The sequence below is a fragment of the Dendrobates tinctorius genome, unplaced genomic scaffold, assembly GCF_039654945.1.
Source record: "Dendrobates tinctorius isolate UK_male_01 unplaced genomic scaffold, ASM3965494v1 ptg000082l, whole genome shotgun sequence".
NCBI classification, from domain to species: domain Eukaryota; kingdom Metazoa; phylum Chordata; class Amphibia; order Anura; family Dendrobatidae; genus Dendrobates; species Dendrobates tinctorius.
The window spans coordinates 2591072-2606425 of NW_027361750.1; the positions used below are offsets into that span (position 1 = coordinate 2591072).

At 47.4% G+C, this 15354-nt stretch overlaps 1 protein-coding gene across 3 annotated transcripts in view; it reads left to right on the forward strand.

The window, feature by feature from the left end:
* Positions 1–15354, forward strand: part of TRPA1 (transient receptor potential cation channel subfamily A member 1) — a 255109-nt gene that overhangs the window by 187372 nt on the left and 52383 nt on the right. For all 3 annotated transcript variants that reach the window (XM_073583844.1, XM_073583843.1, XM_073583845.1), the window contains one exon: positions 1437–1507. In XM_073583844.1, coding sequence (XP_073439945.1) covers positions 1437–1507 — 71 coding nt within the window. The remainder of the gene's footprint in view (positions 1–1436; positions 1508–15354) is intronic.

Sequence of the window (15354 nt, forward strand, 5' to 3'; positions counted from 1 at the left end):
CCCACTGAAAAAAAATTGAATGGTAAGTTAGCATGAGAATCAGGACAGTTTTAGAAACCTATTAACCTGGAATGTGCACCATTCTTATCAAAAGGCTTTGTGTGATAGGACACAGTATGCTTCAAAGCCAGAAAGCCTGCCTTATTTTTGGACTATAAGCCACACTGTTTTCCTCCAAAAATGTAGCGGAAAATGGGGGAGGGGGTGTCTTATAGTCCAGATGTACCTGCTTTGGTTGTGGATGGAGAGGGGGGACTGACTGTGGTGGAGAAGCGGGTCACAGGAGGCCGGAGCCGGCGGCTAACTCCTGTGCCCACTGCTAAAGACAAATTTAAATTCACTGCATTCCTCACCCATGGCATTGGAAAGCGGTGAATATTCATTTCTCTTTAATAGCAGACGCACTGTTAGCCTCAGCAACTCGCTGCCAGGCGTTTCACATGCCTGCTACCTGCTACTTAAGGGAATGAATATTCACTGCTCTCCATAGGTGTGGAATGCAATGAATAGTCATTCCCTTTAGTAGTGGGCACACATGAATGCCCGGCAGCTGCAGGAAGCCGGCTGCTGAGGCTAACAGTGTGCCCGCTATTCAAGAGAAATGAATATTCACTACTCTCCAAGCACATAGTCCTGGTGTGCAGAGCAGTGAGTATCCCAGCAGCTGACCTCTGCTTGTAAGCAGCGCATGACGTCCCATGCCTACCAGTCTAGGGTTAAGGGGGGCATTTTTACCAAGCTAGGGATGAGGGGGTCATGCATATCAGGTTAGGGATGAGGGGGCCATGCATACCAGGATAGGGTTGAGGGAGCCATGCATACCAGGATTGGGATGAGGGGGCCATGTATACCCGGATAGGGATGAGGGGGCCATACATACCAGGATAGGTATGAGGGAGCCATGCATACCAGGATAGGGATAAGGGGGCCATACATACCAGGATAGATATGAGGAGGCCATGCATACCAGGGTAGGGTTGAGGGAGCCATGCATACCAGGATAGGGATAAGGGAGCTACACATACCAGGATAGGGATGAGGGGGCCATGCATACCAGGATAGGGATGAGGGAGCCATACATACCAGAATAGGGATGAGGAGGCCATGCATACCAGGATAGGGATGAAAGGCCGTACATACCAGGATAGGGGATATTAGTACAGAATTGACCACATTTTTTGCTTCCATTTCTTTTCTAATTTCCTTCTCTTAATCTAGATGCGTCTTATGGTCCAGTGCGTCTTAATATCCCCCAAAAAATACAGCACAAACATGCAATAACTAGGGGAAGCTAACTGTATTAATACTATCATTTAACTCTATGAAAACTGTAACAATCTTTTCCAATGTGTAAATGTCATGTTCTCTCAGTTCGTGTTATTGTAAAGATATACAGTAAGTGGCAAACTGTAATTTTTCCTCATTTACTACTATAGGCTATGGTACAACACAACCGTGTGGAACTCTTGTCGCATCCAGTTTGTAAAGAATACTTGCTCATGAAATGGTAAGTATGTAATATGATAGTGTAATATTTTATTTTATATCTTTTTAGATTTCGAATTTCAAACCAAAATTATAGACACATTTTCCTGTAAATTGTGTTGTAAATATTCCCATTCCTAGATAACACAGGCTTACCTCTTTGAGTACAGATAATGTAGTACATGTAACACCAAAAATAAAATACAGAGATGAGATATAATGTAGTACTGTGGGGTACTCGGAGCCGGGCCCGGTGGATTTCAGTAGGAATTGTCACGGTAGCTGTGACCCGGTCCGTGGCCCTGGGCATCCATTGTAAAAAGGGGAATGTTGAGTGTGCAGATGCTAATTAAAGTTTATGAGTGAATGATTTGTTACGCCACCTGTGGTGTTCGGTAAGGAAAATGTTAAGCCGACGCTTCAGACAGATCCTCTGGGACAGATGGTGTGGTGCAGCAAGGATGTTGTGGCCCTCCACAGGTAGGGCTGTAGTCCCAGGGCAGTGTAGGTGAAGAGATAGGGAGGAGATGTAGATGGTGCGGTGCCAGGCACAGCGATGTAGCAGTGCTGAGTGTGTTGGCGCAGGAATAAGTGGAGGACAACAGGGCATGAGGTTCCAAAGCTTTACTCAGTCTGTTGTGCATATAGGTGCCCGCATCCATGCTGTGTCCTCCAGGTCAGGAGCTCAGCCAACCCCCAGACAAGATGAAGTACCCCGTTCCAACACTCCGCCAACATGCGTGCCTTTTCTGAACATCTCCCTTTTGTGCCTATAGTGAAGTACTCTCAGTACTGAGTTACACTGGAGTTCCTCCTGTCAGATGTTCCTATGAACTCTACTTGTACGGCAGACAGCTGTAGCCTGCTTCGGGGACTCCTTGCTACCAAGTCCCGGCTCACTATCATTGCTGTTGTGCCCCCAAGTCTTGTGTGGGAATAAAGTGGTGACAACGTCTATTCCTCCGGTGTCTGTCGCAGGACCATTAGTATCCAAACAACCTCGGGGACCGGACCCCGGCCTTGCCCTGTGAACTTGGGAAGGGTTCTGCTCTAACCCTGATCCTTAGTCCTCCTCTCCTTACATTCCGTACTAATCCTTCATTCTTATGGAGAGAGTCAGGCTTCCCATCAATGTCTCTTTCCTGTGCCAGCGGACCCAGGTCACTGTGGTTGGCTGCAGCACTTCCTTCATCCATCCCACTCGGGATCTTGACTCCTCCACTCACTCTGTCAGACTGACTGACTAAATCCTCAACTCTTCAGGCTCTTTTGGTGCAGACTAAACTCCACCCGCCTCCCAGCACGCTTCGTGTTCCAAGCAAGGAGCCACCAAAGGGTGCTTTGCTACAATACTATGTTGTGTGGGATGCAGATGTTGGAGTGTGGTCAGGTGTCTCCACCTTACCTGGATGGTGGGGTACCAAACCTCAGGAGGAGGTGCAGTACCAATGTGGCGACTGAACCCTCCGGGGCGCCACATGTTATACACGCATGTCATGAGATTACAGAATTTACATAAAATGTAGATGGACACCCATCCTTCTGCCCATTATTAAATACAAAAGTTTAATGCTCCTAAAATAGATACACATGTAGTAATTAGGGATGAGCAAACATGCTCTGTGATACTCTATTATTACTCGAGTGTCATGATGCTCGGATGTCCTCGTTACTCAGCGAGTAATGCGCGGTGCTTGATGTAAAACTTGAGTCCCCACCCCGCATCTCTGCCGCCTGTTATGCAGCCAATAAGCATGCGGGGATTGATTGTAAATCACTGTAATGCCATAGCATTCTTGTTTGTGGCATTACTGTGATTGGCTGACCATGTGACATCAAAGGTTAGAAAAGGACAGGTGCCACCCTGCTCAGCACACTGACACCATTGCACAGCTCTTTGACACTTCGTATTGGAGGGAGAGAGTACTTGTCCAGGCCTGTGTGTGCACAATATAGTGAATCAGAGGCCTGTAGTGTAGATACTGGTGCTGAACCTGAACCATCAAACTAACAGCCATTCCAAGGGCTAATAGTTTGCAGCACATACCATCTGCATTTAGCCTAGGGAGGGAGAGAGGGTCACAGGAGCAGGGAGCGTGACAGAATCCAGTTTGTAGATGGGGATTAGGCCTGTGCAGTCTGTTGGAAAATATATAACTGCAGATTTTTTTTGCAAGGGCTGGAAAAATTAAATATATTTTGATCCATCAAGTATTATGTGCTTTGAGGTCCTTTTTGATTGAAACAATTTCCTGGGCTACATTTCTCAGCCGTACACTATTCCATATTATGCAGTAAATTTCTGTGATCTCTAAAAGTGAACAAAAGCATTGAAACATTTTTCTGGATTGAATTTGATTGTCATCCATACGTGTTTGCATTCTGTTACATTACGGTGGAGTAAATTCACAAAAACTGCCGTGATTGCTGCAAATGACCATTTTTTCTTTTACTAAAAATAAACTTGTTTTCAAGAGACTAGCAATTACAAAATGCATAAGACATGCATTAAGGGACGGGGAAGTGGAAGTGCGGATGATGGTGCACGCAGATGCTAAGGACATGGGGTAGGTGCGACTACTGTACACCTGTTGCTGGAGCACAAGAAACATGCCCATCCACGACAGATCAGTTACTATCCCACTTTGCAGGGATGCATGATACACCACTTCTGAAGCCAGAGCAGTGCAAACAGGTGCTTGGTTGGAAAGCAGATAATGCTGCCAGCAGGCTTGGCAGCACCACACAGTCTTCCACGCGGTCCAATCTCACCTGCCTAAAGTCTGGATCACTTAATTCTCCCAGGAGACTAGTGATCCCACACTAGAACACTCTGAGGAGCTCTTTACTACATCATTTCTTGATTGTGGCCTCTCAACCTGAATGCTCCAAGAGGGATAGGACGACATGTTGTTTAGTGATGCACAAAACTTAGAGCACCCATGGATACCATGCACATTCACCACCAATGATGGTGGTGAACGGCAAATTTGGGATAAAGATGAGGAAGATGATGATGAGACACAGTTGCTACTAAGTCTTGTAGTTGTTAAGTCACGAAATAAGGAGGACCAGGGTGCGTTGTTGGAAGACGAGGCCCAGTTGCTAAACGTGCACTACATTTCCAGGATGCTTGCTGTGGAAATGTTGCCATTTAATCTCATAGACATGGAGGATTTCCACCGACACATGGCGGCAGATGTCTCTTGGTCACAAGGCACCACTTTTTCATCCCCGCCTTGTACCAGCACGTGTTCAAGGACATCACCCATGCCCTTACCAACCCAATTACTGGAATTGTCCACTTAACAACTGACATGTGGACAAGTGCTTGAGGGCAGAGTTGCTACATTTCCGTGACTCCACACTGGGAGAACAATGTGCAGGCTGGGGCCAAGTTACAACATGGCACGGCACATGTGGTACCGACACTGAGGCAGGGCCGGTGTTTGGACCAGGCAGACCAGGCAGATGCCTGGGGCCCCCACCTACAAAGGGGGCCCCCTGCATCTGAAGTCCATTTATGAAGTGCCCAGAGGGTGTACAGCAGTGAATAATGCTGTGCATTGCTCTGAAGTCCGGAGCGTCTGTCTCGCAAAGCCCCTTGAGACCCCCGTCTCTTTCTCCCTGCAGTTAGGTTAAAAGTTGAGGGGGAGGGGCCGATTACAGCACAGTGACAGTGCAGGACCATGCCTGAAGCTCTGTATGTCTCCTCCTTAGTCCTGATCATGGCTGCTCCTAGCACTGTCCTGAGAATGGATATGCCTAAGTGAAGCCACAGAACCTGGTACGTAAGGGCAGCAATAACAGGTCAGAGTACAGTGATTTACTCACTGTGGTCCGGAGCTCAGTGCTGATAGCTGCAGGATCAGGATTCACAGCCACATACAGCAGCGATCAGCATCAGCTCTGACCACAGTCACTAATCACTGCTTGTAATGTGACAGGGCGACCTCCTGTCACTACTGTCTGGATGACACAAGGCAGGGATATAGTCTGCTGAATCAGGGGATTTATTATATAGAAATAAATGAATTCCCATGTGAAATAATAAGGGTAATCCATCCATATATATAGTACAGGTGTGCATAGGAATCAGCGTTTTTGTTGCATTTTTTTTTTGCTGCCAAAGCCTCTCTCTTGGCAGTAAATACACTGCTTTCAAAACCATTTTTTATGGTATGTGCAGACGATCCGGAAATGGCAGCACTTTGGACACAGCGGACATGTGCTCCATCCAAAGTGCTGCCATCTGTTAAACGCAGGTGATTCCGCGTGTGGTCACTGAACCGTGCGGAATCACCGCGTCCAATACATCGTAGGGGTGAGATTTCTCTTGCGGAGACTCGCATCTATGCAAGATGAATTGACATGCTGGGGTCTGGAGAGTCGTACTGCATGTCCGTCTCTGCGGGTGAGGTGCGGGCGTATGTGCACGCATAGTGGACATGGAATTTCTAGAAATCCCATCCACTGTGCTGTAACATCTGGCCGCTGTGGGTTGGATGCTGCGGATGTACGCAGCATCCAGAGTTTACTGACTGTGGACACAGACCCTTAGAGCTTTTGCTGGGTTTTTTTGTATAGTATTCATTTTGTCTACAGTACATGTTTAATAAAGTTCTTTTTATTCACCAAAAACACAGCGAAAAACAACGTTGTGACATTTGCAGCTTTTCTAAAACTTTTTCATTGCTTTCTACGGGTGAAAAAAAATTGCTGAAAGAAGTGACACGCTGCGGATTTAAAAAACGCTGCAGTTGTGAAATTCAGTCAGGAGAAAATAAAAGGGTGTGCAGGAGATCTCTGAAAATCTCAGTCTTTGCTTGTGCTGTAAAATGCTGTAAACTTCTTATTTGCAGAAGAAAAAGCTGCAGAAATTCTGCATATGAAAATGGCCAAGAGCGGCTTTTTAAAGTGCCAGCAAAACATATGAGTTTTCCGGAATCTCCTGCATGCGCTTGTTTTTTTTCTGACTGAATTTCAGGACTGTAGCGCTTTTTAAATCTGCAGCGTGTCACTTCTTTCAGTGTGTTTTCACCCGTAAAAAGCAATGAAAGAATATAAAAAAGAAAGCTGCAGATATTGCAACGGTATTTTTCGCTGCAATTTTTTAAGTGGTTTTGGTGAATTAAACTATTAAGTCTCGTTCACATGTTCAGTATTTGGTCGGTATTTCACATCAGTATTTGTAATGCAGAAACAGCAGTGGAACAATCAGAGGAAAAGTATAATAGGAACACATCACCACTTCTGTATTTCTCACCCTCCTGGTTTTGACTTGCACTTACTGATGTGAAATACTGACCGAATACTCAACGTGTGATCGTGACCTTAAACATACTGTAGACAAAGCAACATCCTCACTTTAAAAAAAGCTGAAAAAAGTGTAATGAACACCAGAAAACAAGATGAAAACAGGTTTTTGAACGCAACATTTTTACTGCCAATAGGACAGGTTTTGGCTACTGAAAAAAATGCATGTGAACATAGCCATAGAGTTTCAGAGTAAGACTATCTGTGGTGTTACATAGGACTGCAGGTGACATCTACTATATTATCTGTTCTCAGAGAGTTATCACTGCTTTCTCTGGTGTTACATAGGATGAGGTCACAGTCATGTGACTGGTCACGTGAGCCGGGGAGGCCTTCTGTTCTGGAGTATGCTGTGCATAGAGGGAATTGTATGGCGGTCGATACACAGTCCCTTCTGAAATGACAGGTGGGCGTGGCGGCTGATTTGCAGTGCGGGAAAACTACAATCCCGCAGATGGGAGTGTCAAAATCGGGACTGTCCCGCTGGATCCAGGACGGTTGGGAGCCCTGCTGTGTTATCTGCAGTGTTAAAAAAAAAAATTAAGAGGGGGTTGGGGGACAACTCTTTGTCTTTGGGGCTTGGGCCCCCAATCTTTTCTGACCCTAGCAACGCTCCTGTGTAATGCTAATAGTGGCAGACCGTCGGCCGATATAAGGCCCCTGAATTTGGGGGCCACAGTGCCAGCACTGGCTCCAGGCCCCTCTGCAACTGTATCGGCATCCTGCTCATATAATGTAACCTAAATGTATGATTTTACAATGTTAGCATTTGGGGCCCCACTTTAAACTTTTGCCTAGGGCCCCACTTTGTCTAAAACCGGCCCTGCGCTGAGGATTGCTGGCCCTCCTTCTATCAGGGTTTCCTCCACCTCTTACAGCAGTTCCTGCACACCCTCCTGCTCCTCCTCATCCTCCATCTCCAATTTGATATCTCAGAGCATGTCAATCACATCAGCCGGAAGCTGGAAACTGCATTTCCTCAGCAAAGCAGCAACAGGCTCTGCTGAAGCTAATTTGTCTAGGAGACAAACCGCACACAGTGACAGAGTTACTTAAAAGAATAACAGACCAGACAGAGCTGTGGTTTTTACTCCTAAACCTCCAACCAGGCATGATCGTGTGTAATAATGGGAGTAACCTAGTGGCGGCTGTGAAGCTTGGCAAACTCACACAGATTCCATGTTTGACACATGTGCTCAACTAGGTATTTCAGCGGTTTCTGAAAACATACCCTGATTTGACAGAGATTCTGGTCAAGGTACGTCGTGTCTGCACCTATTTCCACAAGGTGCACATGCAACCGCACAAACTGGCAAGGCTTTTTGCGCAGAAGAGGCAAGTGGTTGGAGTACCAGCTTCCTCACGCCTGTCAGTATTCTGGTCATCCATTGCACATAACTGAAGAGTGGGCATGGATGTCTGACATTTGTGTGGTTCTCCAAGACTTTGAGGACTCCACAAATATGGTGAGCGGTGACGCCATAGTCAGCGCAACTGTCCTGCTTCTGTTAAAACCAAAGACAGAACCATAATGATTAAATACCGTGCAGTAAATAAATAAATAGCATAGTATATGAAATGATATATGGTACTCAGTTAACATGCATTTTATACAAAAAATGCGAACACTATCCCACCTGTTCACGGTGACCATAATTGGGACAGTCCCAACTCTAATATTAAAAGCCTTACTGTTTGTCAAGTGACACGCTTGTAGATAAGGGCTGAGATGGACTGGGTCCAACTAGTGGACACACAGAAATGGGAGACCTCTTCAATATAATGGCAAGCTCAAAGTAAAGGCAGGCCACGCTTTTATATGCACTTATCCACATGCATGTCAATTGACAAATGGTAAGGTTTTAATATTAGAGTTAGGACTGTCCTAACTACTGTCACCGTGAATAGATGGGATTGTTTTCACATTTTTTTAAATCAAAAACATGTTAACTAAGTGCCATATAATATTTTCATGCACTATGCTATATTTTTACTGCAGGGTATTTAATCATTGTTTCTGTCTTTGTTTTTTTCCATTCAGTGGCCAAGTGTGAAAGTGCGCTTACACGCTGCATGGATACCAGTTTATATCCTTGTTCGTACCTTTGGGTTTACCCCGCTTCTGTGCCTACATAAACAGTCGCTGCTCACAATTAAACATGAATCTTTGCATGCAGACCAGGCGGGGATGGAGGAAGATATAACAGAGAGATTGTAGCTTCATCTCATCTGTTCAGTGCAGATAGGATAACAATGATGAGGTGGATGCTGAGGAGCAGGGAGGAGGAGAAACAGAAGCTGGTGGCTAGCGCAACAGTGGCTAGTAACCACACAGCCTTCGTCCCGTCTCCTCCTACGTGGATGGGCTGAGAATGGAAATGAGGAGGAATATAGGGAGGAGGAGGAGACGGAGAGTCATCCTCATGGTGGAGACAGGAAAGGGTTGGCTGTATCGAGCTTGGCACATATGGCCGACTTTATGGACCACTGCCTTTCCCGTGACCCTTGCGTGACATTCATCTTGGCAAGAAAAATAGTACTGATTGTTTGCTGTGATAGACCCACGCTACAAGGAGAACTTTGCATCTCTTCTTTCTGAGGTGGAGAAGTCTTCTAAAATGGTGCTATAACAGAAAGCCAATGTGGAAAATATGTTGAAAAAAATTCCTATCAGACAACGCTAGCAGCAGGGTGCAAGCTTCCTTGTACAAAGGAGTAGAGGCCAGAGACACACACATAAGAAGTAGGTGTACACCGTCAAAGACGTGGGCCAGTTTTCATGACACCAGCCCAGTGCTCAAAGCCTCATGACCAAGTTTTTTTTTGACAAGGAGGGAAACGTTTTTAAACAGCCATCGCATTTCCTAATTCCTCTGCAACTTTCAACTATTGGGTTTCAAAGCTGGACACCTGGCATGAGCTGTTCTTCTATTCCTTGAGGTGCTGTTGTTTTTTTTTCTCTGTCGAGGGGGGTCATAACAAAGGCACTCTTGCCTGTCAACAAAGATTGCAGCTAGACTCACATACAAAATGAAAAAAGTTTGGATTAGCCCACATTTTTCCACACTACCAGATGTCAGCAGCACATAAAGTGTTTGTAAAACTTAATACTTTAATGGGGCCCACCAGTTGTTGCCTTTCAGGGGTCTATGGATAACCCTAATCATATTTTCTGTCTGACTTTGCACTTTCTACAAAGTCTTTGACTGTACTGTAGAAATACAGCAACTACACTTTCAAAATATTTTCATTCAAAATATTATGGATTCAATGACTCACCCATACAGTTTCACATGGTTATTGTTACATTATGGTGGTATATAAAACATACTGAAAGCATTGAAAAACAGTTCAGGATTAGATTACTCATCCATAGAGTTTTAGGTGCTGTGATAAAACACTCCGGGATCGCCTTTGCTGGGGTCAAAGGTCACGTGTGTTCAGCATGAAACTCAGGCGCAGAGCTGGGATTCGTGTATAAATGACCCTGGGTCAGGTTTATTAACGGTGAAAGCAATGCAAAAGGAAATAAAACATAAAACAAATCCTTGCCTGTCCGGCACTAACTAAACAATGGACAACCTAACTACCAACTGGCGGGCTTCTCGCGTCCAGCCAAACCACAGTTGCAGTGGGCACTGCTTCCACTCACGTGTGTCTCTCACACAGACAGGCTCTCTGTGTTCCCAGGCTGAAACACTCACACAACCACCTTGCATCCTTTTATATCCACCTCCCATTATTAATTAGCAAGCAGGCGCGATACTGACCAGACTAGGCCACATAGGAAAGGAATCTGGGCGAGATATACCTGCCCTCATCCACTATTCCCACATGATTCTCACATATCCCCCCCTCTGCTCAGACCACTCTGGTCGAGCAATGACACCCGCCAAACAGTGCACTCGGGACAGGGCATCTGCATTCCCCATCTGTACCCCTGGGCGGTGCTCCACCGTAAAAATCTAGGCCTGCAGGGCAAGGAACCACCGGGTCACCCGGCTATTCCGTTCCTTGTTCAAGTGCATCCACTTGAGAGGGGCATGGTCAGTGATCAGCCTGAACTTTCGGCCCACCAGGTAATATTTGAGGGCCTCTAGAGCCCACTTAATGGCGAGGCACTCTTTTTCTATGACTGCATACCTTTGCTCGTGTTTATTCAGCTTCCTGCTGAGATAGAGGACTGGGTGTTCCACTCCGTCCCTCACTTGTGAGAGTACGGCCCCGATACCGGTATCAGAGGCATCCGTTTGTACCACAAACTCGCTGCGGAAGTCCGGAGTCACCAGTACGGGCTGAGAGCAAAGTGCCCGTTTTAGGCTATGGAAGGCTTCTTCAGCCGCTAAACTCCATTTAATCATGACGGAGTCTTTCCCTTTTGTAAGATCCGTCAGGGGGGTAGCGATGGCTGCAAAATTGGGTATGAACCGGCGATAATAGCCGGCGATCCCCAGGAAGGCTTGCACCTGCTTCTTGTTGACAGGTTGTGGCCAGTCCTGAACCGCTTGAATCTTATCAACCTGGGGTTTAACAACACCCCTCCCAATTACATACCCCAAATACCGGGCTTCTTCTAGCCCGATGTGACATTTCTTGGGGTTCGCGGTTAGACCTGCCTCCCACAGGTCGTCAATCACAGCTTGTACTTTCTGGAGATTAGTCTCCCAGTCCAAGTTGTAAATGACAATGTCATCCAAATAGGCCGAAGCGTACCACCTATGTGGCCTCAAGACTCGATCCATCAGTCTCTGGAAGGTCGCCGATGCCCCGTGCAGTCCAAACGGCATATACACCTACTGAAATAAACCTTCCGGCGTAGCAAATGCTGTCTTTTCTCTGACAGCCTCAGCCAGAGGGATCTGCCAATACCCCTTTGTTAGATCTAGGGTTGTAATATACCGGGCTTTTCCTAACCGATCTATTAACTCGTCGACCCGGGGCATAGGATAGGCATCAAATTTTGAGACCGCATTCAGTTTCCTGAAGTCATTGCAGAACCGGATGGTGCCGTCCGGTTTAGGAATTAGCACAATCGGGCTGGACCACGCACTGTGCGATTCCTCAATGACTCCTAACTCTAACATTGCCTTCACTTCTCGGGAAACTGCTTCATGGCGCGCTTCCGGGATTCGGTAGGGCTTTACGTGAACTGTGACACCAGGTTCCGTTACGATGTCATGTTTCATTAGCATAGTCTGCCCGGGTTTTTCTGAGAAAAACTTTTGGTTGTGAAGTAGAAACTGCCTGACCTCAGCCTTTTGCCGCTCCGAGAGAGTCTCTGCAACCCGTACCTCCGGTACGGTATGCGAGCAGACAGGACGGGCCAGCTCCGCTGACAAGGCAGACCGATCCTTCCAGGGCTTTATCAGATTTACATGATAAATCTGTTCAGGTTTCCGTTTACCTGCCTGGTATACTTTGTAGTTTACTTCACCAACTCTTTCCTTGATCTCAAAGGGGCCCTGCCACTTTGCCAGGAACTTACTGTCCACCGTGGGGACCAGGATCAACACCCTATCTCCGGGTGCAAACGTACGGATCTTGGCGCCCCTATCATAGATTCTTTTTTGGGCTCCTTGAGCCTGTATCATGTCTTCTTTGACGATAGGCATAACAGCCGCAATACGGTCCTGCATTTGTGTGACGTGATCTATCACTGTTTTAAATGGAGTAACCTGACCCTCCCAGGTTTCTTTTGCAACGTCTAACAGTCCGCGAGGACGTCGGGCGTACAATAACTCGAAAGGCGAGAATCCCGTGGAAGACTGGGGTACTTCCCTGATGGCAAAAAGCAAATACGGAAGTAAATAGTCCCAGTTCTTCCCATCCTTGTCTATCACCTTTCTCGGCATCTGCTTCAGAGTTTTATTGAACCGTTCAACCAACCCGTCTGTTTGAGGGTGATACACGGATGTGCGTAACGGTTCGATTTGTAACAATCGGCAGAGCTCCTTCATTATCCTGGACATAAAGGGGGTCCCCTGGTCGGTGAGTATCTGTTTTGGTATACCGACCTGACTAAACACATGCACCAGTTCCTTGGCAATCGTCTTGGTGGCTGTGTTACGCAAAGGGATGGCCTCCGGGTAACGAGTGGCATAATCCAAGATGACCAGGATATGTTGGTGTCCACTTGCAGACCGTGGAAGGGGCCCAACTAAATCCATCCCAATCCTCTCAAACGGGACTTCAATAATAGGTAGGGGTACCAAAGGGCTACAGAACCGGGGCTTAGGTGCAGAGGCTTGGCAGTCAGGACAAGACTCACAATATACACGAATATCGTGATGCATGCCTGGCCAAACAAAACAGTGTAATATCCTTTCGGTGGTTTTCTGGACTCCCAGGTGACCTCCCATCACATGTCCATGGGCCAGGTCCAGCACCTGCCGCCGGTAGGGTTTTGGCATGACTAATAGTTGCACCGTATCTTCCCCCTTTTTCTCTATCTGATAGAGTAAATCATTCTCCAGAACCATATAAGGATATGCCAGCCTAGAGCCAGGTTCTACGGGTACCCCATTTATCACTTTTACATTTGTCCTAGCCTGAGAAAGGGTAGGATCCTTTATTTGCTCGCTTTGGAAGTCATCTTTCTGAACTTCTAAATCCGGCAAACGGGGAGGTGGACGGCTGTCGGCCTCCTCCTCTTCCCCGGTCTCCTCCGTATCACCCGCCATGACTGAAAACGGGAACTGCAGGTCATTTCCCGCAGACTCTTCCCCAGAGTCTTCCGGGGAGACCTCTTCCAGGGGTTCGGGACCCACACGCGCCCTGGGAGAAGAATCATGTACACTATTACCCTGGGGTATCAACTGATTCTCCCACAATTGCCAGAAGTGGGGAAAATCCCGGCCCAGGATTACATCATGCAATAACGCCGGGGCGAGTCCCACCTTATGTTGCACAGACCCACAGGAAGTAGTAATGCATATGACCGTGGTGAGGTACGAACAGGTGTCTCCATGCACACATGTTACAGAAAATTTGTCTGATGGTCCAGTCGGGGCTGACACCAGACTGGCCTTCACCAGAGTCACCACACTTCCCGAGTCTAACAATGCCACCACATTTTTGCCATCAACAATTAAATCACACAAGTGTTTTTCCACATCCTTTTGACCGGCATTCACACTCACCACCCGTGCAACCATAGACATGCGGTTTTTAGAGTCTGTGACGTCGCACTGCATGGGTTCAGTAGTGACCGGACAGTTCGCAGCAATATGTCCCATCTCTTGGCAGCGGAAACACCTAACGGGCCCCTTGCTTAGACCATAGTTCGTTACTCTCGGCCTCGCAGTGCGGGCAGTCCCGTTTTCCTCCCCCACTGTCTTAGGGATTTTTCCATCTCCCCTACTCCCTGGAACAGTCTTACCGGTTCCACATGGAGATGATGAAGAACGAGGTGGGGTAGCGTCGTCTCGGAGTCCTTCCGCCACGGAGTAACGTTCAACCAGATCCACCAGTTGATCTGCTGTCGTAGGATTTCCATGGCTTACCCACTTCCTCAGGACTGGCGGTAGAGCTCTCAGGTACTTGTCCATGACGACTCTCTGGATTATCTCTGGCGCTGTCAACACCTCAGGTTGTAGCCACTTCTTCGTCACGTGGATCAGGTCGAACATCTGGGACCGCGGTGGTTTATCCGGCTGATAAGTCCATTGATGCACTCTCTGTGCACGGACAGCGGTCGTCACTCCCAGCCAGGCCAAGATCTCGGCTTTCAACTTGTCAAAGTCCTGCGCGGCTTCAGGCTCTAAGTCATAATAAGCCTTTTGGGCCTCACCGGAAAGAAACGGGGCAATCAGGCCGGCCCATCGTGCCTTCGGCCATTTTTCTCGCACCGCCGTCCGTTCAAACGTGGTCAGGTATGCCTCGACGTCATCTTCGGTCGTCATTTTCTGCCAGTACCGACTCACGTGAATCACTCTCGACTCGGCTTCCAGGTTAAGCTCAGGTAAGCTTGCCAAGCGCTGCGCCACCTGCTGGAGAAGCGAACAATCGGTAACTGTCATGTCCACCAACTCCTTCAGCTGGGCCATTATCACCCGATTAGCTTCTTGCTGGACGGCGGTGGACTGTACCAGCGCTTTCACCACGTCCTCCATGCTCATGCTTGCAACGTGATGCCCGCATTCTCCACCACAATGTGATAAAACACTCCGGGATCGCCTTTGCTGGGGTCAAAGGTCACGTGCGTTCAGCATGAAACTCAGGCGCAGAGCTGGGATTCGTGTATAACTGACCCTGGGTCAGGTTTATTAACGGTGAAAGCAATGCAAAAGGAAATAAAACATAAAACAAATCCTTGCCTGTCCGGCACTAACTAAACAATGGACAACCTAACTACCAACTGGCGGGCTTCTCGCGTCCAGCCAAACCACAGTTGCAGTGGGCACTGCTTCCACTCACGTGTGTCTCTCACACAGACAGGCTCTCTGTGTTCCCAGGCTGAGACACTCACACAACCACCTTGCATCCTTTTATATCCACCTCCCATTATTCATTAGCAAGCAGGTGCGATACTGACCAGACTAGGCCACATAGGAA